The sequence below is a fragment of the Hippopotamus amphibius genome, chromosome 16, assembly GCF_030028045.1.
Source record: "Hippopotamus amphibius kiboko isolate mHipAmp2 chromosome 16, mHipAmp2.hap2, whole genome shotgun sequence".
Taxonomy (NCBI): Eukaryota; Metazoa; Chordata; class Mammalia; order Artiodactyla; family Hippopotamidae; genus Hippopotamus; species Hippopotamus amphibius.
In genome coordinates, this window is record NC_080201.1 from 59,431,535 (window position 1) to 59,457,493 (window position 25,959).

At 47.5% G+C, this 25,959-nt stretch overlaps 1 protein-coding gene across 5 annotated transcripts in view; it reads left to right on the forward strand.

Moving 5' to 3' along the window:
• Positions 1-25,959, forward strand: part of LOC130838579 (kallikrein-7-like) — a 102,623-nt gene that overhangs the window by 23,822 nt on the left and 52,842 nt on the right. The window contains exons 1-6 of one of the 5 annotated variants that reach the window (XM_057711885.1): positions 10,632-10,675; positions 10,984-11,106; positions 11,584-11,743; positions 12,043-12,284; positions 12,508-12,644; positions 14,313-15,372. In XM_057711885.1, coding sequence (XP_057567868.1) covers positions 11,034-11,106; positions 11,584-11,743; positions 12,043-12,284; positions 12,508-12,644; positions 14,313-14,468 — 768 coding nt within the window. In that variant the 5' untranslated portion in view covers positions 10,632-10,675; positions 10,984-11,033 and the 3' untranslated portion in view covers positions 14,469-15,372. Of the gene's footprint in view, positions 1-10,575; positions 10,676-10,983; positions 11,107-11,583; positions 11,744-12,042; positions 12,285-12,507; positions 12,645-14,312; positions 15,373-25,959 lie in introns of those variants that run through there. The other 4 variants (XM_057711887.1, XM_057711881.1, XM_057711882.1 and 1 more) reach the window with 4 other exon arrangements.

Genomic DNA, 25,959 nt, shown 5'->3' on the forward strand with positions numbered 1-25,959 from the left:
TGTATCTATGAATATAAAGCTCTCTCCTGGGAAGGCTTCCAGTCTGAGAGCACTCACAGGGAGGCATCTCCCCCACCCACGCCCAAGGGACTTTGTTATTAATTTGGTGGTGATTCGACCTGGCCACAAAAAGAACAGTGAAAATAGAGCAGGTAAGAATCACTGGAAAGTGCGCATGGAATATCGAGGACAGTGATAACTGTACGCTTCCAATGTGGAAACAGCAAATCACTAACCTGTAGACCAGGAACTAGCACCGTGTTGTAGGCCAATTATACTTCAGAAACAAACAAACAACAAAAGAACTCAGAAAAAGAGATCAGCCGCAACTAAGATCTGGAAAAGGCAAAATAAATATAAATAAATAAAACAAATCAATCTTAAAAACAAAAAAGAAAAAGAGATCAGAGTTGTGGTTACCAGAGGCATGGCTGGGGGCAGTGGGGGAGGGGGAATTGGATGAAGGCTGCCAAAAGGTACAAATTTCCAGTTATCAGATAAACAAGTACTAGGGGTGTAATGTATATGAAAGTTGTTGAAAGAGTAACTCCTATGGGTTCTCATCACCAGGAAAACATTTTTTTCTTTTTCTTTTCTTTTGTGCTGATGTGAGGTGGTGGATGTCCACTACTTATGGCGTGTTGTTTTTATGATGTATGTAAGTCAAGTCACTATACAGCACACCTTAACCTTGCACAGTGCTGTACTATAAGTCCTCTGCATATGGATGAGTTCCGTTCTGGAAGCGCGTTCGTAAGTCCAATTTGTTCCTAAGTCCAACAAAGTTAGCCTAGGTACCCAACTAACACAATCAGCTGTATAGTACTATACTGTAATAGGTTGATAACAGTTTTCACACAAGTAAAACATAAAAAACAAACACAAAAAATAAACATTTTTAATCTTACAGTAGAGTACCTTGAAAAGTACTCAGTACAGTACAACAGCTGGCATACAGGGGCTGGCATGGAGTGAACAGGCAGGAAGAGCTAGTGACTGCAGGAGGGAGAGGAGGTGGAAGATAGTAGAATTGAAATATCCTCAGCAATAGGAGATAGCAGCTACATCATCGCTGCTACATGTTAGCAGTACCAGCTACATCACCTCTGCTTTTTTTTCTACATAGTTATTGGAGTATAATTGTTTTACAATGTTGTGTTAGTTTCTGCTATTCATAAAGTGAATCAACTATATTTCTACATATATCCCCACATCCCCTCCCTCTTGAGCCTCCCCCCCACCCTCTCCATCCTACTCACCACTGCTTTTATGCTTGCTTCTGGACATCCTGGGCTTGAAAAAAGATTGTGTACGACTGTACTCTATACAGTACTATAAAGTACATTAAAGCAAAACCACTTGTAGAGGATGCACGGACATGACAATGATTGCCAGACACAAGAACTAAGTTATGTGATTGGACATGCGAACACGTTTGCATATTTGAAAGTTCTAACTTGAAGGTTCACACGTAGGGGACTTCCTGCACCTGAACTGGTGACTTAAGCCGATCACCTCTGTCTCTCTGTGACAATGTCTCTCTCTGTCACTCTGCCTGCTTCTCTCTGGCTCTGTTTCTCTCTCTCATATGTGTGAACTATGTCTCATCTCTGCTTGTCTCTTTCCTTCTCCTGTGGATCTCACTCTAGCCTCTGGAGACAAACTTCCTCACATGGAGGGAGCAGAGAAGCTACTGACAGCCCTTGCACAGCAAACCCAGCAGAAACAAAGATCCCATTTATTGATCCCAGGGAGAACTCTGACTGGTCCAGCTTGAACCAAGCCCACCCATTGGATTAATCATTATTTCTAGGGAGGAAACAATGATCTTGTTGGCTTGACCAGGTCATGGGTCCATCCCAATGGGTGGGAGAATTTGGAAAACTCTGACTGACAGTTTCACCAGAACTATATGAAATGAGGGGGGCAGCTTCCTAAAAGAAGTGGGAGTTGTTCTTGGAAAAAGCGGGGAATGGAAACCTGGAATTCAGAAATAATGAGCCTTCAGAACCCAAGGAACTGAGTCAGGAGGTTGCAGAATCATAATGCCCAGGGCCCCTTAGGGCAAGGCACACATGCAGGACAGCAAGGTACCAGCTCTCAGGTGTGATCAGGAGCTGAAAGATGCATCATCAGGCCAACGATCAGGATATAAATGTGAGGGCAGAGGAAGTAGGAAGCTGGGTCTCTGGGTGGGACTTAGGAACAGGACGAAACCCAAAGGGCCTGAGAGGGCTGGGACTTGGGTCTCTCTCCAACGTGGGGGCATGCATCATGAATAAGAAGCCTATGGGATTCTGAGTTCATTCTGAGCCAAAGAGATTCTGAGCATATGTGACAGCGTCCCAGGAAAACTCCCTTCCCAGACTGTGGGTTTGTGCAATGGTCAGACTGTGGGCAATCCTCAGCATTCAAATCTGACCTTTCTGCCTCCTTGGCTGTTGATTTTGCACAAGGGTTCTTACTTCTTTTAAACCTCCCTTTTCTCACCTATCAGATGGGGAGGACAGTCGTCGCTTGGATCCATGACAGCCACATAGATGAGGTCCGCAAGACACCCGACACATCACACAGTAGGTGTGCAAGAAAGGGAAGCTGCTTCATCCCCAGGATGACGGGGAAGGCAGCTAAAATGAATCCAGTGCCTGGAACGTGCCCATCCATGTTCCTCTCATAATTTTACTTAACTCTCCCATTTGCCTTGAGAGGTAGACCTTGCTCTCCTCTGCCTTAGAGAGAGGCAAAGTGAAACTCAGAAAAATTACCTCACTTACTTGAGATCATGAGGAGGGCAACTAGGGTCGGTCAAACCTGTGTTGGTCTGACTTGTGAGGTCAGGTTCTTTCTATCACACCCTGTGGCTGAATGGCTCAGGGATCAAGGAAGGACCGGGACTAAAGTTGGCTGATCCACGGATGACAGTGGTCTGCAAACTAGTATTTATGTAAGTCCCTCCTATGCTCCCTCGTTTTGGCTGGGTGCTTAAAAAAACACCAAATGAACACCAGACACATTTCCTCTCCTCCTGAAGACCAGTATTTAGCAATAAAATCAGATTAAATAATCAAAAACATAGAAAGACAGATATGCCAAGCACAGCAGAAGTGCTGGTGATTCAGGAGTGAATAGCAGGGCTCCAGAGTAGTGCAGCTGCTTTCTTCTTTTTAACAGTATTCTGGGACTCTCCTGGTGGCCCAGTGGTAAAGAATCCTCCTGCCAATGGGGGCGATATGGAGATATGGGCTCAATCCCTGGTCCGGCAAGATTCCACATGCCACCAAGCAACTAAGCCCGTCCGACGCAAATACTGAGCCTGCACTCTAGAGCCCTCATATGTGTGAACTGTGTCTCATCTCTGTTTGTCTCTTTCCTTTTCCTGTGGATCTCATTCTAGCCTCTGGAGACAAGCTTCCTCACATGGAGGGAGCAGAGCAGCTACTGACAGCCGCTGTACAGCAAACCCAGCAGAAACAAAGATCCCTTTTATTCATCCCAGGGAAGAACTCTGATTGGTCCTGCTATAACCGAGCCCACCCATCTGATGAATCATTATTTCTAGGGAGGAAACAATGATCTTGTCGGCTTGACTGGGTCATGGGTGCATCCCAATGGGTGAGAGAGTTTGGAAAACTATGATTGACGGTTTCACCAGAACTGTATGACATGAGGGGGGCAGCTTCCTAAAAGAAGTGGGAGTTGTTCTTGGAAAAAGGGGGGAATAGAAACCCGGAATTCAGAAATAATGAGCCTTCAGAACCCAAGGAACTGAGTCAGGAGGTTCCAGAATCACAATGCCCAGGACCCCTTAGGGCAAGGCACACATGCAGGACAGCAAGGTACCAGCTCTCAGGTGTGATCAGGAGCTGAAAGATGCACCATCAGGCCAACGATCAGGATATAAATGTGAGGGCAGAGGAAGTAGGAAGCTGGGTCTCTGGGTGGGACTTAGGAACAGGACGAAACCCAAAGGGCCTGGGAGGGCTGGGACTTGGGTCTCTCTCCAACGTGGGGGCATGCATCATGAATAATAAGCCTATGGGGGTCCGAGTTCATTCTGAGCCAAAAGAGATTTTGAGCATATGTGATGGGGTTCCAAGGAAACTTCCTTCCAGACTGTGGGTTTGTGCAATGGTGAAACTGTGGGCAACCCTCAGCATTCGAATCTGACCTTTCTGCCTCCTTGGCTGTTGATTTTGCACAAGGGCTCTAACTTCTTTTAAATCTCCCTATTTTTGCCTATCAAATGGGGAAGACAGTCCTCACTTGGACCCATGAGAGCAACAGAGATGAGGTTCTCAAAGCACCCGACACATCCCAGAGTAGGTGCACAAGAAAGAGAAGCTGCTTCATCCCCAGGGTGATGGGGAAGGCAGCTAATATGAATCCAGTGCCTGGAACGTGCCCATCCATGTTCCTCTCATAACTATTTAATTCTCCCATTTGCCTTGAGAAGCAGACTTTGCTGTCCTCCACTTTAGAGAGGGGCAACGTGGAGCTCAGAAATATGAAGTCGCTTACCTGAGATCACTAGGGGGCAACTAGGGTTGGTCAAACCTGAGTTGGTCTGACTTGTGAGGCCAAGTTCTTTCCATCATGCCCTGTGGCTGAATGGCTCAGGGATCAAGGGAGGACTGGCTCTAAAGTTGACTGATCCGTGGATGACACTGGGCTGCAAACAGGTATTTATTTACGTCCCTCCTATGCTCCCTCATTTTGGCTGAGTGCGTTAAAAAAAACACCAGGTGAATACCATACACATTTCCTCTCCTCGTGAAGACCAGTATTTAGCAATAAAATCAGATTAAATAATCAAAAATATACAAAGACAGATGTGCCAAGCACAGCAGAAGTGCTGGTGATTCAGGAGTGAATAGCAGGGCTCCAGAGTAGCGTAGCTGCTTTCTTCTTTTTAACAGTATTCTGGGACTTCCCTGGAGGCAGAGTCGTTAAGAATCCTCCTGCCAATGCAGACGATGTGGAGATATGGGTTCAATCCCTGGTCTGGCCAGATCCCACATGCCACAGAGAAACTAAGCTTGTGTGCTGCAACTACTGAGCCTGCACTCTAGAGCCCTGAAGCCACAGCTATTGAGCCCACATGCCGCAACTACTGAAGGCTGCCACCTAGAGCCTGTGCTCTGCAACAAGAGAAGCCACAGCACTGAGAAGCCCACGCACCACAACACAGTAGCCCCTGCTTGCTACAACTACAGAGAAAGCCTGTGCTCAGCCATGAAGACCCAATGAGGACAAAAAACAAAAACAAAAACAAAAACAAAACAAAACAAAACAAAATAACCAGTATGCTGAGGAGACAGGGGGCTGAAGAGGGAATCAAGGGATGAAGATTTGCACAATAGATGACAGATTGGAAGTCTTGCCAAAATTCCTCTCTTTGGGAAGCCAGGAGGCAAAGATACAGATTGCTGACTCACAGAGCTGTGAGGTCAAGTGGCCTGGCATCTGCCCCAACATGATTTCGCAGCCCAAGTCAAGAGGGTGACACCTCTTATGGCCAGGGTCCTGGTGTGGAATTAGAGGGGTCAGGATCTGAATTCTGGGCTCTGGTTTGGGATTTGATGAGAATAAGTGTCTCAGAAGTTTTGGGGACTTCACTTGAATTCAGTCCGTGTGGGATGAACACTAGGTATGGTGATAATGGGTGAACTTTATTTTCGCGTGTGTGTTTGAAATGCAGGGTCAAGGTGGTGTGCAGAGTTGGGAAAATGAAGATGGGGTGAGGGAAAGAGTTTGGCATGGAACTGGGATGGGATTTCATGTAGAAATTGGGTTGGAGATGAGAGTGGGGTCGGGACTGGAGTCAGAGTGTTAGGACTGGTGTGACTGGGGATGGGCTCACGGGGAGGATGTCCGCGTGGGCTTCCCGGGATGTGACAGAGATGGAGACTATAGTCTGCATTGTGGGTGGGGTCAGGTTTGGGACAGGGTCTACGGTGACATTCAGTGTTTGGGTCAAGGGTGAGTGTGGGTTGTGCTGAGGGATTCAGGGTTTGAGTCAAGATCAGGGTCAATGTTGGTGGAGGTGTGGTTCCCAGCCTGAGTGATATTTGGAGGCAGGAACTGGGTCAGGAACTAGATTCCAAGTTGAGGTAAAAGTTTAGAATCAGTCAAGGATATAGCAGAATTGAGGAGTAGGTTTCGGTGCGAGCTGAAGTTTTGGGCTAAGTCCCGGGCTTGCATCAAGAATGGTGTTGAGCCACTCAGAATGGACATCATAAAAAATCTAGAAACAGTAAATGCTGGAGAGGATGCGGAGAAAAGGGAACCATCCTACACAGTTGGTGGGAATGTAAATTGGTACAGCCACTATGGAAAAACAGTATGGAGGTGTCATAAAAAATTAACAATAGAACTCCCACAAGACCCAACAATCCCACCCCTGGGCATATACCCTGAAAAACCATAATCCAAAAAGAAACATGTACCACAGTGTTCACTGCAGCAGTATTTACAATAGCCAGGACATGGAAACAACCAAAATGCCCATCAACAGATGAATGGATAAAGAAGATGTGGCACATATATACAATGGAATATTACTCAACCATAAGAAGGAATGAAACTGAGTTATTTGTAGTGAGGTAGATGGACCGAGAGTCTATCCTACAGAGCCAAGTAAGCCAGAAAGAGAAAAACAAATACCGTATGCTAACTCATATATATGGAATCTAAAAAAATGCTACTGATGAACCCAGTGACAAGGCAAGAATAAAGATGCAGTTGTAGACAAGCTGCTGTCTAACACAGGGAGATAAACTGGATGATTGGTGATGACTTAGAGAGGTGAGATAGGGAAGGTGGGAGGGAGTCGCGGGAGGGAGGGGATATGGGGTATATGATAAACAGAGCTGATTCACTTTGTTGTACAGCAGAAACTGGCACAGCTGTGTAAAGTACTTATACTCCAATAAAGGGCTTAAAAAAAATCAAAGATTGGTATTCAGGACTTCCCTGGTTGCACAGTGGTTAAGAATCCGACACGGGTTCGAGCCCTGGTCCGGGAAGATCCCAAAGGCGGTGGAGCAACTAAGCCTGTGTGCCACACATACTGAGCCTGAACTCTAGAGCCTGGGAGCCACACTACTGAGCCCAAGTGCTTCAACGACCGAAGCCCACGAGCCTAGAGCCCCTGCTCCTCAATAAGAGAAGCCACTGCAGAGAGAAGCCCGTGCACCACAACAAAGAGTAGCTCCCGCTCTCGGCAACTAGAGAAAGCCAACATGTAGCAATGAAGACCCAATGCAGCCAAATAAATGAGTACATTAAAAACAAAAAAGAATGGTGTTGGGCCTTTAGTATCTGTATCTTCCATCATCAGATAACAAGCTTGGTCAGAATTCAAAGTGAAACCTCTCTGTTACCTTTTTAAAATTCTATCATTGGACTGTATCCTTTATCAATGTTAGCGGGGGATGAGAAGGTAGACTGCCATCTTATTTACTCTTGTTCCCATGTGTAATTTACTCTTTTTGCCATACATAATTGTCTAGTTTTGGAATATGTGTCAGGTGATGTTCAGGCTTATACTAAAGTAATTGTATTATTAAAAACAAAAGACTGGTGTTCAAAACGGTGTCAAGGCAAGGATTGGAGTTAGAATTATGCCTGGAGTCCCTGGATTCTCTCTTCAGCCCCCTGCCTCCTCAGCATTCTGTTGAAAAGAGTGAGACCTTTTTCACTCTCTCATAAGCCCTTGATCATATCCAACTGTTTCTTCTCAATGAATGGTACCACCATCCACCAGGAAGTGACCTTGAAGCCTTAACATGTGTCTCCCTCACCACAACTTCCATCCAATCCATCATCAAGGCCTGTTGATTCTCCTAAGTGCATCCTGAATCCATCCACGTATCACCATCTCCGCCTCCCAAATGGCCTTATCCAAGTCATCACCATTTCTCATCTGAACAATAACAAGAGTCCTCATGTCTCCACGTCCCCTTCAAATCCATCCTTCATATAGCACCCAGAGAGAGATTTTGAAATACGGATCTTGTTATGTCACTCTCTCTCCCTGCTTGACCACCTGTGGTGTGTTGTCTTGGTGCACCAGCCACGTCTCTCCCCAGTTGCTGGAAGGCTGCCACAGTTCCACAATTGACATCCAGAAGGGGAACCATCCAGAAGAAAGAAAAGAGACGTCTTCCAGGGTCTCCTTTTGGAAATAAGAGAGTCTTTCCGAGAAGTGCCCCAGTGGTGGTCCCCTCCTTCCTCATTGGCCAGGACTGCATCCCATGTTCATTTCTAAACCAATCCCTGGCAGGCAGAATATGGCTTTGCTGCTTGGGGCAGTAAAGCTTACAATCACGATGAGGATGAAAGATTATCCAAACAAAATCGGGGTTCTCATGGAAAGGCAGAAGGAATGAATGTGTGAGTCGGCAACAATAATGTCTGTTATGGGCCAAATGATGGGACCAAAATAGAGTCGGGTTAGGGGTCAGGATTGAGGTACGATTTGGGCTCAGGGCAGAGGAAGAAATCACATTTTGAGGTCTGATTTAGAAGTTGGGGTCCATTCCACTTTTAGGAACTTGTCTTCAGTTGTAATGGTTCCCATCTTACAAAAGGTAAACGCCAGTCCTACACTGATCTTCAAGGTTCTATGTCATCCTAGTCCTGTTCTCACTCTGACCTCATTACCTGCCCTTGTCCCCCTGCTCATTCACCTCCAGTCAAAACGGCTCCCCTGGGCTTCCTAGGTGGCGCAGTGGTTAAGAATCCTCCTGCCAGTGCAGAGGTCACGGGTTCGATCCCAGCTCCAGGAAGATCCCACATGCCGCAGAGCAACTAAGCCCGTGTGCCCAAAAAAAAAAGGGCTCCCCTGCTAGAACATTCTAAGCAAGTCCCCTGCCTAACTTACCTGCCCATTTGCTCTGCCGAGAACTCACTGAGCAGCTACATGTATCCATCCACCATCTCCTTTAAGACTTTGTTCAAATGTCATCTTCATGTGGAATCTTCCTTATATTATAATTCTACTGGTTCCTGAGAGTGGAGGAAACCAACAACTCCTTATCTCACTTCCATACTTTCAAAAAAACAGTATAGAATACCGTAAATGATCCTTGGCTTAGAAACAGTGCCCAGATAATTCAGAAGCCAGAAGCAACTCTAACCTAGGGCTCAGCTTTTGAAGGTACAGTATGACTCAGATAAACCCCATGATGTTCTTTCTTGTTCCCAGGTTCTCCACCTGACATTTCCAATGTTTCCTTTTCAATGCACATTTTTCTCATTCTTGTAATTTTAATGCAGAGCTTTTGCTTTGAAAAAGCACAAACTGGAACAACGCAAGTGGATACGCCTTAAAAGATTGGATGTGAGAAATAATCGTGGGTGACTGCTTGCTTTCCCTTGAAAATATACTGAGAACTGAGTTCTCCTTTCTGTTCATTATCAGTTGCAAGGTGACTCAAAAAAAATAGGTCTGTTACTTTCTCATACAGTCTGGTGATGTAGCAAAGAAGCTTTTTGACCCTGGGATGCATAATAGTAAGTTGCAGGCACATAGGAGTGATACAATGTTTGTTAAATGATTGCTAAATGGCTGAATGGTGGCATTGACTTAAATATCCTCTTCCCTGTTTTTATTTTTCTCTGTCATGCTTACCAACATCTAACAAACTATATATTTTATATACTCAATTTTATATTCACAGTCTCCACGCACTAGAAGAAGAGCCTACATAAAGGAATTTTTGTTTGCTTTATTGACCACAGAGTCCCCAGGAATCAAAATAATCTCTGGCACAGAATAGATGCCCAGTACATACTTCTTGAATGAACACAACTAGCAAAGATGAATGTACAAGGAAGTTTAATCTAGCATTATCATAATTAAAGCTATGCAAACATACTCCAATTTGAAACAGACTACATAAATCAGGGTACAACTGTAGTACGGAATATTATGCAGCCCTTAAGAATGAAGGAGAACCCATTTAAATAAACTAAGAGGAAAAACTGTTCAAAGTAATTTATAGAGTAAAGAAAAAGGTTATATTAGATACTGTTCAGTACAGATGTTTTTATTATTAATACATAGTATGCACAGAAATTGATGTGTAATATGAGAAAGACTATATTGCTAACAGTAAGCATTTATCGGGGTGGAGCTTGGGAAAACATTTTCTTTTTCATTCCTACCGGATATTAGGGTTGGGAATGGGTTCAGGTTCAAAGACATGGCTGGCCTCCAGCCTGAACACATTCTCGCAAGCTGCTCAGAATTAGGGTATAGGGTCTAGGTCATTCCTGAGAGGGCATGAGGGCGAGACAATGGTCCCAGAGGAGGACCCCAGCCAGAGCCCGTGTCCTGAGCTCCGCGGCTCCTTGAATCCTGCTCCTGCCCCTCCGAGCCAGAGCCCCCGGCCCCGCCCTCGGCAGCAGCCACCAGGGAGGGTGGGGCCAGGATGTGCGGGGGCGGGAGGGTGGAGAGAGGAGCGTGCGGACAAGTATTTTAGCTGCCTCAGGGGTTCCAGATACTAGAAACGCAGGAAGGGGTGTCCCAGAGCCGTCTCCACCTGCACCCCAGGGCGCTGAGGGCGGGACCGGGAGGTGGACGTGGTATAAGACGGCCGCCCTGCGCAGGTCTGGAGACGCTTGGCTCCCAACCGATTCTACAGCCCAGGTCAGATCAGAGCCTCTGGAGGTGAGAAGGGACCTCATTTAGGGTGGGGGGATGAGGCTGGCTGGAGAGCGGAGTCCTGTTCCTGAGGGGAGGGGGCAGTGGGAAGCCAGGTTCTGAGAGATGAGGGGCTGGAGGTCTGGAAATTTTGGTCTCTTAGGGAAAAAGGAACAAGGGATGCAGACTTATGGATGGGGAGGGATGGGAGCCCAGATTCCTGGGTCCCCAGGCGAAGAGAGTTTGGGTTCCTGGACTGCTGGGTCTGAGGGAGGAGGGAGCTGGGGGCCTGGACTCCTGCTTCCTGAACTCTTTGTCCTTCTCCACCCCAGCAGAAGAGACCCTTCCTCTGCCTGGCAGCCCCGAGAGACTCAGAGAGGCCCCCATGGCAGGTTTCCTTCTCCCACCCCCGCTGATCCTACTGCTGTCCGCAGCCCTGGGATCTGCTGCACAGGAAGGTGAGGACCAGTCAGGGAGGGCTGCCCTGTCCTCTGCACCTCCCATCTTCACCACTGATCCTCTCAGGGGCCCCTGTCTCCAAGGGGTCCCTGAGTCAGGACCTCCCCCTGCTCCAGCAGCTTCCTCCCTCAGAAGACAAGACTCTTCTGCCTCCTGCCTCCTTTCTTCCTGCTGCCTTCTGCCTCCTGGCGTCTCTGTGCCCCCCAGGCCCTGTCTTCTGTACTCAGGGTCTCTCCCATCAGCTTCTGTGGTCGCCCCCAGACCAGACGCTCCCCCTGGGTTTCTGAGCGGGCTGCCTCTTTCTCTCTCCATCTCCATCTCATGCATTCTCTGCCCTGTTCTGCATTTCTGTCTCTGCATTTCTCCCTGTCTCTCTCTCTCTCTCTGTCTCTTTATCTGCCTCCACATCCCTCAGCTGCTGACTCAGCCTTCCTCTGAGGCTTGCTACCCATGTTTTTCTCCATGTCTCTATCCAGCCCAGGGTGACAGGATCAGGGAGAGGATTCTGTATGGAGACCCATGTGAAAGAGACTCCCGGCCGTGGCAGGTGGCCCTGTTCAAGGGTAATCAGCTCCGCTGTGGAGGCGTGCTGGTCAATGAGCAGTGGGTGCTCACCGCTGCCCACTGCATGATGAGGTAGGTGGGCAGCGGGCCCTCTGAGCACTTCCAGCTCTCCCTCTGAGTCCTTGTCCTTCTCTCTCTGAGTCTCTGTTCCCCCGACCTTCCCACCATGAGTCTCTGTCCCTCTGTCTGGGGTTCTGTTCCACCCCACCTCCCCCATAACTGCCCTCGCCCCCCTCTGGGTCTTTATCGTCCCCCCAACCCTGGGATCTCTGTTCTTCTCTCTGTGGGTTTCTGTGCCCCTCTTTTTCTCTGGGTGCCTGTCCCACTCCCTCACTCACAGCGTCTCTCTGAATGTTGCCCTCTTCTCCAAGTGCGTACAACGTGTACATGGGCAGTGAACAGCTGGGAAGAGGCCGGAAGATCAGGGCCACAAAGTCATTCCGCCACCCTGGCTACTCCAAACAGACCTATGATAATGACCTCATGCTGGTGAAGCTAAATAGCCGGGCCAGGCTGTCACCCAGTGTGCAGAAAGTCAGCCTGCCTTCCGGCTGTGAAGCCCCTGGGACCGCATGTGTTCTTTCTGGCTGGGGCACCAACTCCAGCCGTGTTGGTGAGGCTGCCTCAGTGACCCAGGAGCCCTAGACCCTGCACTCCTCCTCCCTCAGACCCAGGAGCCCCAGATTCAGGCCCCTTTTCATGATCCTCATGTTGAGCCCCCAGCCCCCTCCTCCTTCAGGGTCTAGGATCCTGGACCCCCACCCTCTCCCCATCAGGACCCTCGGTCCACAGTCCCAGGCCTCTGAGTGACAAGCCCTCCCACCCTCATCTTGCAGCCACCCATCCAAAGGAGCTCATGTGCAGAACTGTCACCCTCATCTCCTCTGAAGACTGCAGGAAGGTTTACGGGGACGCGCTGGGAGATTCCATGCTGTGTGCTGGGAACCTCGATCCCACCACGAATGCCTGCAGTGTGAGACCTCCTTCCTCCCCTGCCCTGGGTCCCTGGCTGCTCGTCTCAGCACAGAGCCCCATCCTCCCCCCTATCCAGAATCTTTGCACCTGACCTTGGCACTCAACCTTCCCTCATCACCCCCACCCCACCCCAGGCTCAGCCTTCCTAGCTCTCTTTGCCCCATTCTCTGCTCAGGTCAAGAGTGGGAGCTCAGTGGGGGCTGGTGTGGCTCTGAGGATGCGGCAGAAAGATGAATGGGAGGGGCTGGGGCTGGGGAGCCTGGGGCCAGGACTAGGGGAGGGCAAGGGAACCCCTGGCTCCAAACCCAAACTTTAAAGGGGACGGGGGGTGCCCAAATGCTTAGTAATTGAGATAAATCACATTCTAATGCAATATTTTTAAAAACACATGCAAAAGTCCATGATGAACAAAATGTCAGAATTTTCAACCAAGAGTGTTAGTGAATTTCCCACTTAACTCTGGCTGCAATACGTCTCAGCACAGCCCTGTAATGATGATTTATCTAAGATTAGATTACCGTGTTCATCATGGACTTTTTCATATTCAATTCAATTTTAAGGTATTGCGTTAAAATACTGTTTATTGCAGTTACTGAGATGGTGTGCCCAAAGTTCGTGTCTCACCCACCTCCCTTGGGTGCTGGTCCTGGGCAAAGAACTCTCTCTCCCCTCCTCCTGGTGACCCCTCCCTGTCTCGGAACATTGTCTTCCCACGTCTCTCTTCACACCCAACCTCATTCCATTCTTTCCATCTGTGTTGCCACCCCCCTGCCCTGCCCCCAATGACTGTCTGCTTCTTGACTCTTTTTATTTGTCTACCTCTCTGCCTCTTTCTCCAGCCCCTACATTGCTGTTTCTCTGTCCTGTTCCTCCTCCACCTTTCTTCTCTCCATCCTCTGCTCTTCCTCTCTTCTGTTCTCTGTGACTCTTTCCCTCTCCTTGTCTCTCTCCCTGTAGCCCCACTCCCTGTGCTCTCACGTGCACCCTCGGCTGTCACGGATGGTGGGACTGTACCTGTTAGGGATGAGGTGACGGGACAGGAATGTGTGTCCTGGAGAATGGGGCATCCTTCTTTTCCCATTGTGGGGCCTGGCTTCATGAATGTGCAAGTTGTACAGTGACACTGGGTCCCACACTCAGGAGAGTCCCACCCTTGGTTTAACACATTTGTGTTGCTGTCCTGAAAGTCTTAATACTTTTTGAGCGAGGAAAACAGTATTTTCATTTTGCACTGGGCCTTGTGAATTATGTCATTGGTTTGGCTCTTGGTTTCCAAGACCACCCTGTCCTCCTTGCATGCTCATGTATCCATTCCCTGGAGACAGTGCTCAGTCTCCCAAGGACTGGGCGCTGAGTCTTCCAGATGGGGAAGAAAGGGAGCTCTGATCCCTGGAAGCCCCGCTCCTTCCCTGTGGTTGGTCCCATTGGCCAGGGCTCAAGCCAATGTCTGCAGAGAACGTGTCTTTGAAGTAATTTGTCGTCTCCATGATGACCTCAGTTCCTGCTTTTCTATTGGCCCCCAGAGACAATGAGTCTCTCCCCATTGGCTGGGGTGGAAGTCCAGGGTCTGGCAAGGCAAAGACTGACAACTGTGGCATTGCATGAGACTGAAGTGGGGAGGGGCCTTGACTCTGAAGCTGAAGCTAATTCGCTTTATCCCTTCCAGGGTGACTCAGGGGGACCCTTGATGTGCAAAAATACTTTGCAAGGTGTGGTGTCCTGGGGAAGCTTCCCTTGTGGCCAAACCAACAACCCAGGTGTCTATACCCAAGTCTGCAAGTACGTGGACTGGATAAATGACACCATGAGAAAGCACCGCTAATCTCTCAATACTCCCGTCTCTCCATCCCTGCGCCCTGAACAGGAAGTTCACAGAAATATGGACATCGATGACCTACAGTGATACCTAACTTTACCTTTCCTCAAAGGCATATCAAAACCTCAACAATAGGGCTTCCCTGGTGACACAGTGGTTAAGAATCCGCCTGCAAGTGCAAGGCACACGGGTCCGATCCCTGGGCCGGGAAGATCCCATATGCCTCAGTGCCACTAAGCCCAAGTGCCACAACCACTGAGCCTGCACTGTGGGGCCCGCAAGCCACAACTACTGAGCCCATGTGTCGCAACTACTGAAGCCCAGGCGCCTAGAGCACGTGTTCTGCAAGAAGAGAAGCCACCGCAATGAGAAGCCCATGAATGTAACGAAGAGTAGCCCCTGGTCACCTAAGCTAGAGAAAGCCTGAGCAGCAACAGAGACCCAATGCAGCCAATAATTTAAAAAAAAAAAAAAAAAAACCCACCTCAGCAATATACCATGCGTGTGAGCGAATCAACTCAGCAAGGACCTAAAACCAAAACAAGAAACACAAAAACCTAGGTGCTGGTAAAGAGGTAGTGAGACCAGCACTCTTGGCCACTGAAATTGTAAATTCATGCAATTTGTATGGAAGTTGATTTGGCAATGTGACTCAGGACCCTTGTTCTCCACACTTGACCCAGTAATTCTAGTTCTAGGAAGACATTACTAAAAAATTGAAAATCAAAAATGTGGATCAAGGTTTGAATTTATCACAACATTATTTATCATAGCAGAACAGTGGAAACACTGAACATGTCCAGAATCAGTGGAGTGTTTAAGTAAACAACAGGCTGGCTTGAGACAAGGATATTGTGAAGCTGTTAAAGCAAATAATTGTGCAGAATTGTTAGTGTTACACACAGATGTTTGTGCTCTGTGATGTTAAATGAAGAAGATGCAGAAATATATGTGCATGTGATCCTCACTATGTGAAATGAGACTATTCACAAAATAAAATGCAAAAAGACGTGTACCAAACTGCCTACACTGGTAGTCATGGGGTGCCTGCTTCCTTCCTTTTACTTTTCTGTGGGTGTGCACTTCTATAACCTGAAAAACAAAAGTGGAAAAGCTCTGGAGATGTGAGGTGGAGCAGAGGAGGCCCTTAAGAGAGGGAGACAGGAAAGAGAAATGTATCTGATTTTTGGTCGCTTGCCCTGCCTCTCTACCCAGTGGCATATTTTTCTTCATTTTCTGGTTCTCAGGTTTCCTCATCTGTAAACTGGAGAAGAGAGAGAGGGAACGGGAAGGTAGAGAGAGGGAAAGGGAGGCAGGGGAGAAAATGCCTACTTCCTCAGGGTGGAAAGGGTTGTGAATGTGTGTCTGGGCATTTCACAGGTGACAGACTAGGAGAGAGGGAGAAGGTTTGGGGGAAGCATAGGGCTGGCAGGAAGACAGGACCCCTGGATCCCACAAGGACTTGCCAACAGTGAGCACCCAGCTTCTGGCTGCCAGGGGAAGCTGGGGGCTGGGAACCGGACTAGGTGGGCTCCTGTGCTCAAGAAGACAGGGAAGGGGCCTCAGAAAGGGAGGAGGGAGGAGTCCCAGTGACTCAGCCTGGCCACACCCCTGCTCCTGCCATCCAAGGCTCCCTGGGCAGTCGCACCTCAGAAGCTGCTGATAGAGGGATCCTCTCGTGCCCAGGCCTCACCCCTCCTACCTGTCTTTCTAGTCTCTCTCCCAGAATTCCCTCCCAGATAGATTGGGACCCAGAAGGAGACAGGGAGATAGAGACACAAAATAGAGGCGAGAGAGATGGGCACGGACAGAGGCCAAGACAAAATGACACAGAGAGAGATTATTTAAGCATCTTGGAAGTCATGTTTATTTTATTATTATTAGTGTTTTTTTTAAAAAAATATTTATTTATTTATTTGGCTGTGCCAGGTCTTAGTTGTGGCACTTGGGGTCTTTTTAATTTAGGCTTCTGGGCTCTTTGTTGTGGCATTTGGAATCTAGTTCCCTGACCAGGGATCGAACCTGAGCCCCCTGCATTGGGAGCAAGGAGGTTTAATCACTGGACCACCAGGAAAGTCCCTTAAAGTAATTTTTAAAACAGACACAAAAGGTAGTGTTAATTTCCTCTAACTTGACTCAACCCGAGCTCCCCCTAATTAGTGTCACCCCATTCTCAGGTCCTCCTTGATTCTTTTCTTGGTCGCTCTAGCCTATCTGCAGGTCCTTCGGGCAGCCCCTCCAAAACATAATGCAGACCTAGCCAGGTCTCCCGACCTTGACTCCCCCTCTCCCGGCCCAGCCCCCTTCCTGGACTCTCTACGTCCACGCTTGTCCACCCCAGTCTATTTCCCAGAGGGACGTGGCTCCTGTGAATGTCTTCACGTGCCTCCCAGCCTCCCTCATCCTCTAGGCCACCCGGTGGTCTGTTCCATGTGCCTCTAACACTCTTCCCTTTGCTCTCTCCCTCGATCACTCCCACTCCTCGTTTTATCTCATCTCACATGTCACTTCTTCCCAGAGGCCTTGCCTGACCCCTCTCCCAGTCTAATCCAAGGCCCCCGCTCTCCTGGGGTTTGTTGATTTCTCAAATCATCCTACGTGCTTCTTCGGATCCCTTGGTAAAATTTACACACGTGTTACTGCTTGTGTGTTCATTATTCTAACGTGTGCCTCTCTCATTAGCCTGGGAGCCCCTTGGGGCAGGGCCCTTGTCTGTTCACCATGGAAAGCTCAATGCCTCCCGTGCAGTAGGCAGGCATTGAGTATGCACACTATGTGCTGAACAGACGGGTAGAGACAGAAAGGCAGCTACTGAGAGAGACACACAGGGTTGGACACAGAGAAAGTGGAAAGAGTAGGACACAAACACTGATGGAAAGAGAGAATGACAAAAACAAAGGATAACCACAGTTTATAGTCAATAATAGCTGTTTGCCCTGGGAGAAGAGTAGGAACTTAACTAATTAATTAATGTTGAAATAATTGTAACTACGGTGAGAGTTTTCTGTGGCCCTGTTTTCAGTGGTGGATATGTAATAACTTTATCCATCACAAGATGAAGTTGATGCTGCTATTCACTGTATACAGATGAGGAAACTGAGGCACAGAGAGGTTAATTTATTTACCCAAGGTCACAGAAAGATTGAAGGTGAAATAGACAAAGACAGACAAACAGGCAGAGACAAACCGATAAAGAGCAGGGGAGAGCTGGCAACATAGTGAAAGGTGGCCGCTGAGAGACACACATCTCAGGAACCAGGGTGAATGATGATTAAATCATAAAAGACAGAAGATCCAACAGTGATCCATCACCCACTTGTTTTCTAGGTGCCTTCTTAACAGCCCTATAAACATCGATTAGTTTTAAGCCTCATAATAACCCCATGAGGTACCTAATAGTATGCCTAATTTTGTGGAGGTGGAAAGGGAGGCACAGAGCAGTCAATCAACTTACCCAAAGTCACACAGCAAAGTGGCAGTGAAGCCAGGCATCTAGTTCCAGAGCCCATATCTGAGCTCTCTGCTAGGCAGCCTCCTTCATGCATATTAGGAAACAGAAGCAGAAGCTGAGGGACAAGGGAGCCATCTCCACAGGGACACAAGTCGTGAGGGTCCAGGATGCACCTGCGTCCACTGCCCCTCACCTGAGCCACCTGCCCTCATCCCCACCTGCAGGTGAGGTGCAGCCTTGGCCGGAGAAGACACGGAGCACTGCTGCGGAGGGGACGAGGTGAGGCCACCCTCAGCCCCAGCACCCACTCTTACTGCATAAGTGGAAGAGCAAGCCCCTCCTCCCTCCCATGGACCGAGCCAGAAAGAGAGTCTTAAATCTCCTGGACACGGTGGAGGGGCTGCCTGCTTAGGAATGTCATCTGCCCGGAGGCCCAAGGCGGCCCTGACCATGTTTCCAGGAGTGTCTGTCTCAGCCCTTAGGGAACTGACCCTTGAGGTCTACCTGGTAAACTAAGGAAACGCCTTCAGCCTGGGTTTGAACAAACTTGAGGATGGGGGAATTGGCCACCCCTATAGCACTCAAGAACTAAAGCCACCTTAGAATAGACTGTATTACCGGAACAGAAGCATTTTCTTTCCTTATTAAGGGCAATGGGGGATTCAGCAGGAAAACTGCCTACTGAAGGCATCTCCCCTTCCTGCTCCTTTCCCAGGGGAGAGAGAAGCCAGCACTGGGGGCCTACCCAGAAGCAGGGACAACAGAGAAAGGGACTTGGGAAGGGGGTTTTTACTGGAGAAATTTGTAGCTTCCTCCAACCTGGAGAACTACAGAGAACACAGCCTGACCACTTGTGAGATGGGAAGATGGCTGTCGACCGTGGGACCACTTTGGGGGCATCTCCTAGCCACTTACCTGGGTTTGGGGCCAGGGAGGGGAAGACCTCAGCACATATCAAAGGAGCAGAAGGTAAGACAGTAGCCCCCGTGGACCAAAGCTGTTGATATTCCCTTTTTCTTAGCATCAGGTTGAGTTATGTCATCACCCTGCAGAGGAGGATGGGATCCTCTAAGTGGCAGACATTTCCTGCCAGACTGGAGGGGGCATGGGGTGGGGTGGGGGGAGGACCAGTGGGCTTGGAGCCGATTAAAATCCATTTAGGTCTTCACTGTCCAAACAGCAGCCACCAAAGGTGGTTACTGAGCACTAAAAACGTAGCCAGTGTGGTTGAAGAACTGGCTTTTACTTTTTATTTAATCTCAGCTAATTTAAATGTACATACGGACACTTGATTCAGTTATTGGGAAAATTTTAAGTTCCTTGGAACCATTTGCCTACCTGAATCTACCTTTTCAACTCTAAGTTGCTCTAAAATAAAGATCAAGAATTCCTGGTGAAAATTTAGCATTCTAGTGAGGATGTTGGTATGGGGTGAAATATTCACTAGATTTTCAAGAGTTGGTATTTAAAAAAGTAAACTATCTTATTAATAATTTTATATTGATGGCATGTGGGAATGATCGTAATTTGGATATATTGGGTTAAATAAAATATATTACTAAAATTAAAATTTTACTTGTTTGTTTCTCCTTTTTTTAATATGGTATAAGAAATGAACAAACAGAAAGGATAAATTAAATAGAGTTAGGAGACCAGAAGGGGGAGCTCTCACCCCCTGTGACTATAGCAGAGCCCAGCAGGAAGAAGAAAGGCTCCTCTTTGTTCCTGGCAGGGACTCAGCCAATGAAAAGGCCCCTGGCTCTTTGTTTACTGCAGCCCCAACTTTCTTCTCCCCTCTATAAAAATGTCTCCTTCCCTGGCCGTGGGGCAACTTGCATGTGGCTCTCCATGATGGCCGACTCCAGGTTGCAATTCTCTGCTGAGCCAGAGTAAACCTGCTTTTGCAGGAAAAGTATCTGGCAGTCAATTCCTCTCAGGTCAACAGTGGCCACTAGAAAAATTTAAAGTACATATGTAGCTCCTGCTATATTTTGATAGGAATGTGCTGATGTGGAGGAAATAGGAATCAAAGATTAGCAAAACAAAGAAGCTGAAGTGGTATTAAGTGGTCTTAAGTGGAAACTGCCAGAAACACTTTGTGAACTGGTTGTGGCCCAGACCAGTGAGAGTATTTTTCTTCCCCCTGTTTCTCTTGGCACCCAGGAGTGTCAGTGATCTCGAAAAAGAGCTCTAGGAATGGCAAATCTTTTGTCTGGGCTGATCTGGAAATAGTCTTCAGCTGTAGGAGAGACCTACCTAACACGTAAACCTGATCCGAAAGACTTCTGATCATACTCAGAATAGAAATTAGAAAAAGGCCCACACACAATCTGTCCCCCTTTGTTCCTGCTTTGACCTCAACTCCCATCCTCACCCCCTTGATTACTCTAGCCACATCTGCCCCCTGGCTGTTTCTCAGATATGTGAAGCCTGTTCTCACCTCAGGACCTTTGCACTTGCTGCTGCATCTACCCAGCATGCTCTATGCCCAGACATCTACCTGTCTCAGGCTTTACTCAGGTTTTTTCTTAAATAACCCCCCTCCCCTGTCTCTACCTCCCTATCCTCCCATCCTCGCATGTAGAGTGGCTCTGAAACAAGAGGGAAGGGGGCAGGGCACGACTTTTAAAAAGAATGACATAGACCTTGGTCAGAACCAACTAGGTCCAAGATGGCGGAAGAGTCAACTTCCAGCAGACCTTGAACCTCATTCTAGGCTCACTGTAATACATTAGCATCTGAGAAATGACACACCCACCAGTACCTTGACAGTTCTGAGGCTGACAAAGAAAGGCCAAAAAGTGGGCCGTGGCCTAAGTTCTGGAACTCCTTCCACCTCTCGAAAATAGTTGCAATAATCCTCCCACTCGTGAGCCTAGGAAATTATCCAGCCCAGAAACATTAACCGCCCCATATTTCAGGGCCTCTCACCTTCTGAGCTGGGCCACACTCTGTCTGTGGAGTGTGCTTCTCCCAGAGCCATTCTTGTTTTTTGAGAAGGACCACATTCTGCCTGTGGAATGTGTATCTCTCTAAGTAAATTTACCTCTTACCTATCACTTTGTCTCTCACTGAAGGCTTTCTCTACTGACATAAAGAACCTGAACATCACTAGGTCCTGAGACCAGGGGTGTGATTGTAATTAAAAGGCAGTGGGTTCAAGTCCCAATCTGGCTTGTGTGGTTGCAGCTCCATTACTTTATCCTTCTGGTCAGTATAGATACTCTGATTATATATACCCGTCTATATTTACTACATATATGTGATATGGAACCTGATATGTCTCCTGATTATCAGTATACATGCTCTGATTATCAGTGTAAAGCTTATTATCAGTCTATAAATCTCCATTCATTTCCTATTGCTGCTGTAAGAAATTATCACACATGTATTGGGTTACAGCAACACAGATTTATGCTACTACATGTAATTCTGGAGGTCAGTGTCCAAAGTCAGTCTCACTGGGCTGATTCCTTCTGGAGGCTCTTGGGGAGAGTCCATTCCCTTGTGTTTTCAGCTTCCAGAGGCGCCCACCTTCACTGGCTAATTTTCTAAAAAACTGGCCACCGTTGAAAGCTCAGGAGATGGAAAGCATTGCTTGAAGAGGGCTTGATATCAGTCAACAAGGCATCTGCATTCTCACATGGCTATAATCCATCCTCTGCAGGCTCCGAGCGGCCACTGCCCTGGGGGCATCCTGTAGTTATCCTTGGCAAACAGACAGTTGGCTTCCCTTATTCCTTGCCCGGCCCCAGGAGGCAGCAGACTTTGTGACCCCAAGGAAGAAGAGTGGAGACGTGTGTGGAAGCATGTGGACACAAAGAGATCAGAGAACAAGCAAGTCACCAGAACTATATGACACGAGGGGGGCAGCTTCCTAAAAGATGTGGGAGCTGTTCTTGGACAAAAAGGGGCATGGAATCCCAGAATTCAGAAACAATGGGCCTTCAGACCCCAAGGAGCTGAATCAGGAGGTTCCAGAATCACAATGCCCAGGACCCCTTAGGGCAAGGCACACATACAGGACAGCAAGGTACCAGCTCTCAGGTGTGATCAGGAGCTGAAAGATGCATCATCAGGCCAACGATCAGGACATAAATGTGAGGGCAGAGGGAGTAGGAAGCTGGGTCTCTGGGTGGGACTTAGGAACAGGACGAAACCCAAAGGGCCTGGGAGGGCGGGGATTTGGGGCTCTCCCCAACGTGGGGGCATGCATCATGAATAAGAAGCCTAAGGGATTCCGAGTTCATTCTGAGCCAAAGAGATTCTGACCATATGTGACGCTGTCCCAGGGAAAATTTTTTCTCAGATGTGGGATTGTGCAAAGGTGAAACTACGGGGAACTCTCAGCATTTGAATTCTGACCTTTCTGCCTCCTTAGCTGTTGATTTTGCACAGGGGCTCTTACTTCTTTTAAATCTCCCTATTCTCATCTATCAGATGGGGAAGACCATCCCCGCTTGGACTCACGAGAGCAATAGAGTTGAGATCCACAAAGCACCCGACACATCCCACAGTAGGTGCACAAGAAAGAGAAGCTGCTTCATCCCCAGGATGATGGGGAAGGCAGCTAATATGAATCCAGTGCCTGGAACGTGCCCATCCATGTTCCTTTCATAATTTTATTTAATTCTCCCATTTGCCTCGAGAAGCAGACTCTGCTCTCCTGCACTTTAGAGAGGGGCAAAGTGGGGCTCAGAAAACTCAAGTCACTTACCTGAGATCATGAGGACGCAACTAGCGTTGGTCAAACCTGTGGTGGTCTGACTTGTGAGGCCAAGTTCTTCTATCACACCCTGTGGCTGAATGGCTCAGGGATCAAGGAAGGACTGGCTCTAAAGTTGGCCTATCCGTGGATGACAGTGGGCTGCAAACAGGTATTTATTTAAGTCCCTCCTATGCTCCCTGGTTTGAGCTGGGTGCTTAAAAAAACACCAAATGAACACCAGACTCATTTCCTCTCCTCGCGAAGACCAGTATTTAGCAATAAAGTCAGATTCACTAATCAAGAACAGAGAAAGACAGATATGCCAAGCACAGCAGAAGAGACGTTCTGGTGATTTAGGAGCGGATAGGAGGGCTCCAGGGTAGTATAGCTGCTTTTCTCTTTTGAACAGTATGCTGAGGAGTCAGGGGGCTGAAGAGGGAATCGAGGGATGAAGATTCGGACAATAGATAACAGGTTGGAAGTCTTGCCAAAATTCCTCTCTTTGGGAAGCCAGGAGGCAGAGATACAGATTGCTGACTCACAGAGCTGTGAGGTCAAGTGCCCTGGCATCTGCCCCTACTTGATTTCGGAGCCCATGTCAAGAGGGTTGGGACCCCTCATGGCCAGGGTCCTGGTGTGGAATTAGTGGGGGCTAGGGTCTGAATTCTGGGGACTCATTTGGGATTTGATGAGAAGAAATGTCTCAGAAGTTTTAGGGACTTCGCTTGAATTCAGTCCATGTGGCACGAACACTAGTATGGTGATAATGGGTGAACTTTATTTTCACGTGTGTGTGAAACCAGGGTCAAGATGGTGTGCGGAGTTGGAAAACTGAAGATGGGGTGAGGGAAAGAGTTTGGCATGGAACTGGGATGGGATTTCACGTAGAAATTGGGTGGAGACGAGAGTGGGGCCGGGACTGGAGTCAGAGTGTTAGGACTGGTGTGACTGGGGATGGGCTCACGGGGAGGATGTCTGCGTGGGCTTCCCGGGATGTGACAGAGATGGAGACTATAGTCTGCATTGTGGGTGGGGCCAGGTTTGGGACAGGGGCTACGGTGACATTCAGTGTTTGGGTCAAGGGTGAGTGTGGGTTGTGCTGAGGGATTCAGGGTTTGAGTCAAGATCAGGGTCAATGTTGGTGGAGGTGTGGTTCCCAGCCTGATTGATATTTGGAGGCAGGAACTGGGTCAGGAACTAGATTCTAAGTTGAGATAGAAGTTTAGAAGCAGTCAAGGATATAGCAGAGTGGAGGATTAGGGTTGGGACGAGTTGAGGTTTCAGGTTAAGCCTGGGGCTTGCATCAAGACTGGTGTTGACCATCATTCAAAAAGACACATGCACTCCCATGTTCATTGCAGCACTATTGACAATAGGCAGGACATGGAAGCAACCTAAATGTGCATCCACAGATGAATGGATAAAGAAGATGTGGTACATACATACAATGGAATATTACTCAGCTGTAAAAAGCAATGAAACTGGGACATTTTTAGAGACATGGATGGACCTAGAGACTGTCCCACAGAGTGAAGTGAGTCACAAAGAGAAAAACAAATATTGTATATTAACACATATATGTGGACTATAGAAAAATGGTACAGATCAACAGGTTTGCAAGGCAGAAATAGAGACACAGATGTAGAGAACAAACATATGGACACCAAGTGGGGAAAGCAGGGAGTGCTGGTGGGGGAATGAATTGGGAGATTGGGATACCAAATTGTACACTCTAAATATATGCAGTTTATTGTAGAAAATAAAAAAATAAAAAGTTAAAAAAAAATAATAATAAATAAAAGACTGGTGTTGAGCCTTTAGTGTGTGTATGTTCTACCATCAGATACCAAGCTTGGTCAGAATTCAAAGTGAAGCCTATGTGTGACACAATTGGATGTATCCTTTATCAATGTTAGGGGTGGATGAGAAGGGAGACTGCCATATTTTTTAAAATAATTAATTAATTAATAACTTAATTTGCTGCATTGGGTCTTTGTTGCTGTCTTAGGCTTTCTGTAGTTGCATCAAGCCGGGGCTGCTCTTTGTGGAGGTGGGTGGGATTCTCATTGTGCTGGCATCTTTTGCTGTGGAGCTTGGGCTCTAGGAGCACAGGCTTCAGTAGTTGTGGCACATGGGCTCAAGAGTTGTGGCTCATGGACTCTAGAGCCCAGGTTCAGTAGTTGTGGCACCTGGGCTTAGTCACTCTGCAGAATGTGGAATCTTCTCGGACAAGGGATGGAACCTATGTCCCCTGCATTGGCGGGCAGATTCTTAACCACTGCGCCACCAGAGAAGCCCCTCAGTCTTGTAGTTTTAATGCAGAGCTTTTTTTGAAAAAGCACAAACGGGAACAAAGCAAGTTGACACGCCCTAAAAGATTGGATGTGAGAAATAATCATGGGTGCCTGCTTGGTTTTCCTTGAGAAAAGAGTTCTACTTTGTGTTCATTATTAGTTGCAAGGTGACTCTGAAATAAATACAGGTTGTTACTTTCTCATACGCCCTGGTGGTGAAGCAACGAAATTTTTTCATCTTCTGACGCTTAATAGAAAGGTGCAGGCACATAGGAGTTATACAAAATATTTGTTAAATGCTTGTTCAATGGCTGAATGGCGGCCTTGATTTAAGTACCCTCTTCCCTGCTTCTATTTTTCTCCGCAATACTGAGCAATATCTAACACACTATATATTTTACATACTTATTTTGTATTCACAGTGTCCACCCACTAGAAACACAGCCTGTATGAAGGACTTTTTGTTTGCATTGTTGACCACAGTGTCCCCAGGAGCCAGAATAATTTCTGGCACAGAAGAGATGCTCAGGACATATTTTCTGAATGAACACATTAGCAAAGATGACTGTACCAGGAAGTCCAACCCCACATTATTATAATTAAAACTATGCAAATATACTCCAATTTGAAGCAGATTACATAAATCATGGTGCAGTACAGTATGGAATATTATGCAACCCTTAAGAAGGAAGGAGAACACATTGAAATATACTAAGAGGAAAAATTGTTCAATGTAATTTCCTGAGCAAAGAAAAAAGGTTATATTAGATAGTGTTTAGTACACATGCTTTTGTTATAAATACATAGTATGTATAGAAAACGATGTACAATTTGAGAACACAGACTATACTGATGACAGTAAGCATTTATCGGGGTGGAGCTTGGGAAAACATTTTCTTTTTCATTCCTACCGGATATTAGGGTTGGGAATGGGTTCAGGTTCAAAGACATGGCTGGCCTCCAGCCTGAACACATTCTCACAAGCTGTTCAGAATTAGGCTATAGGGTCTAGGTCATCCCTGAGAGGGCATGAGGGCAAGACAA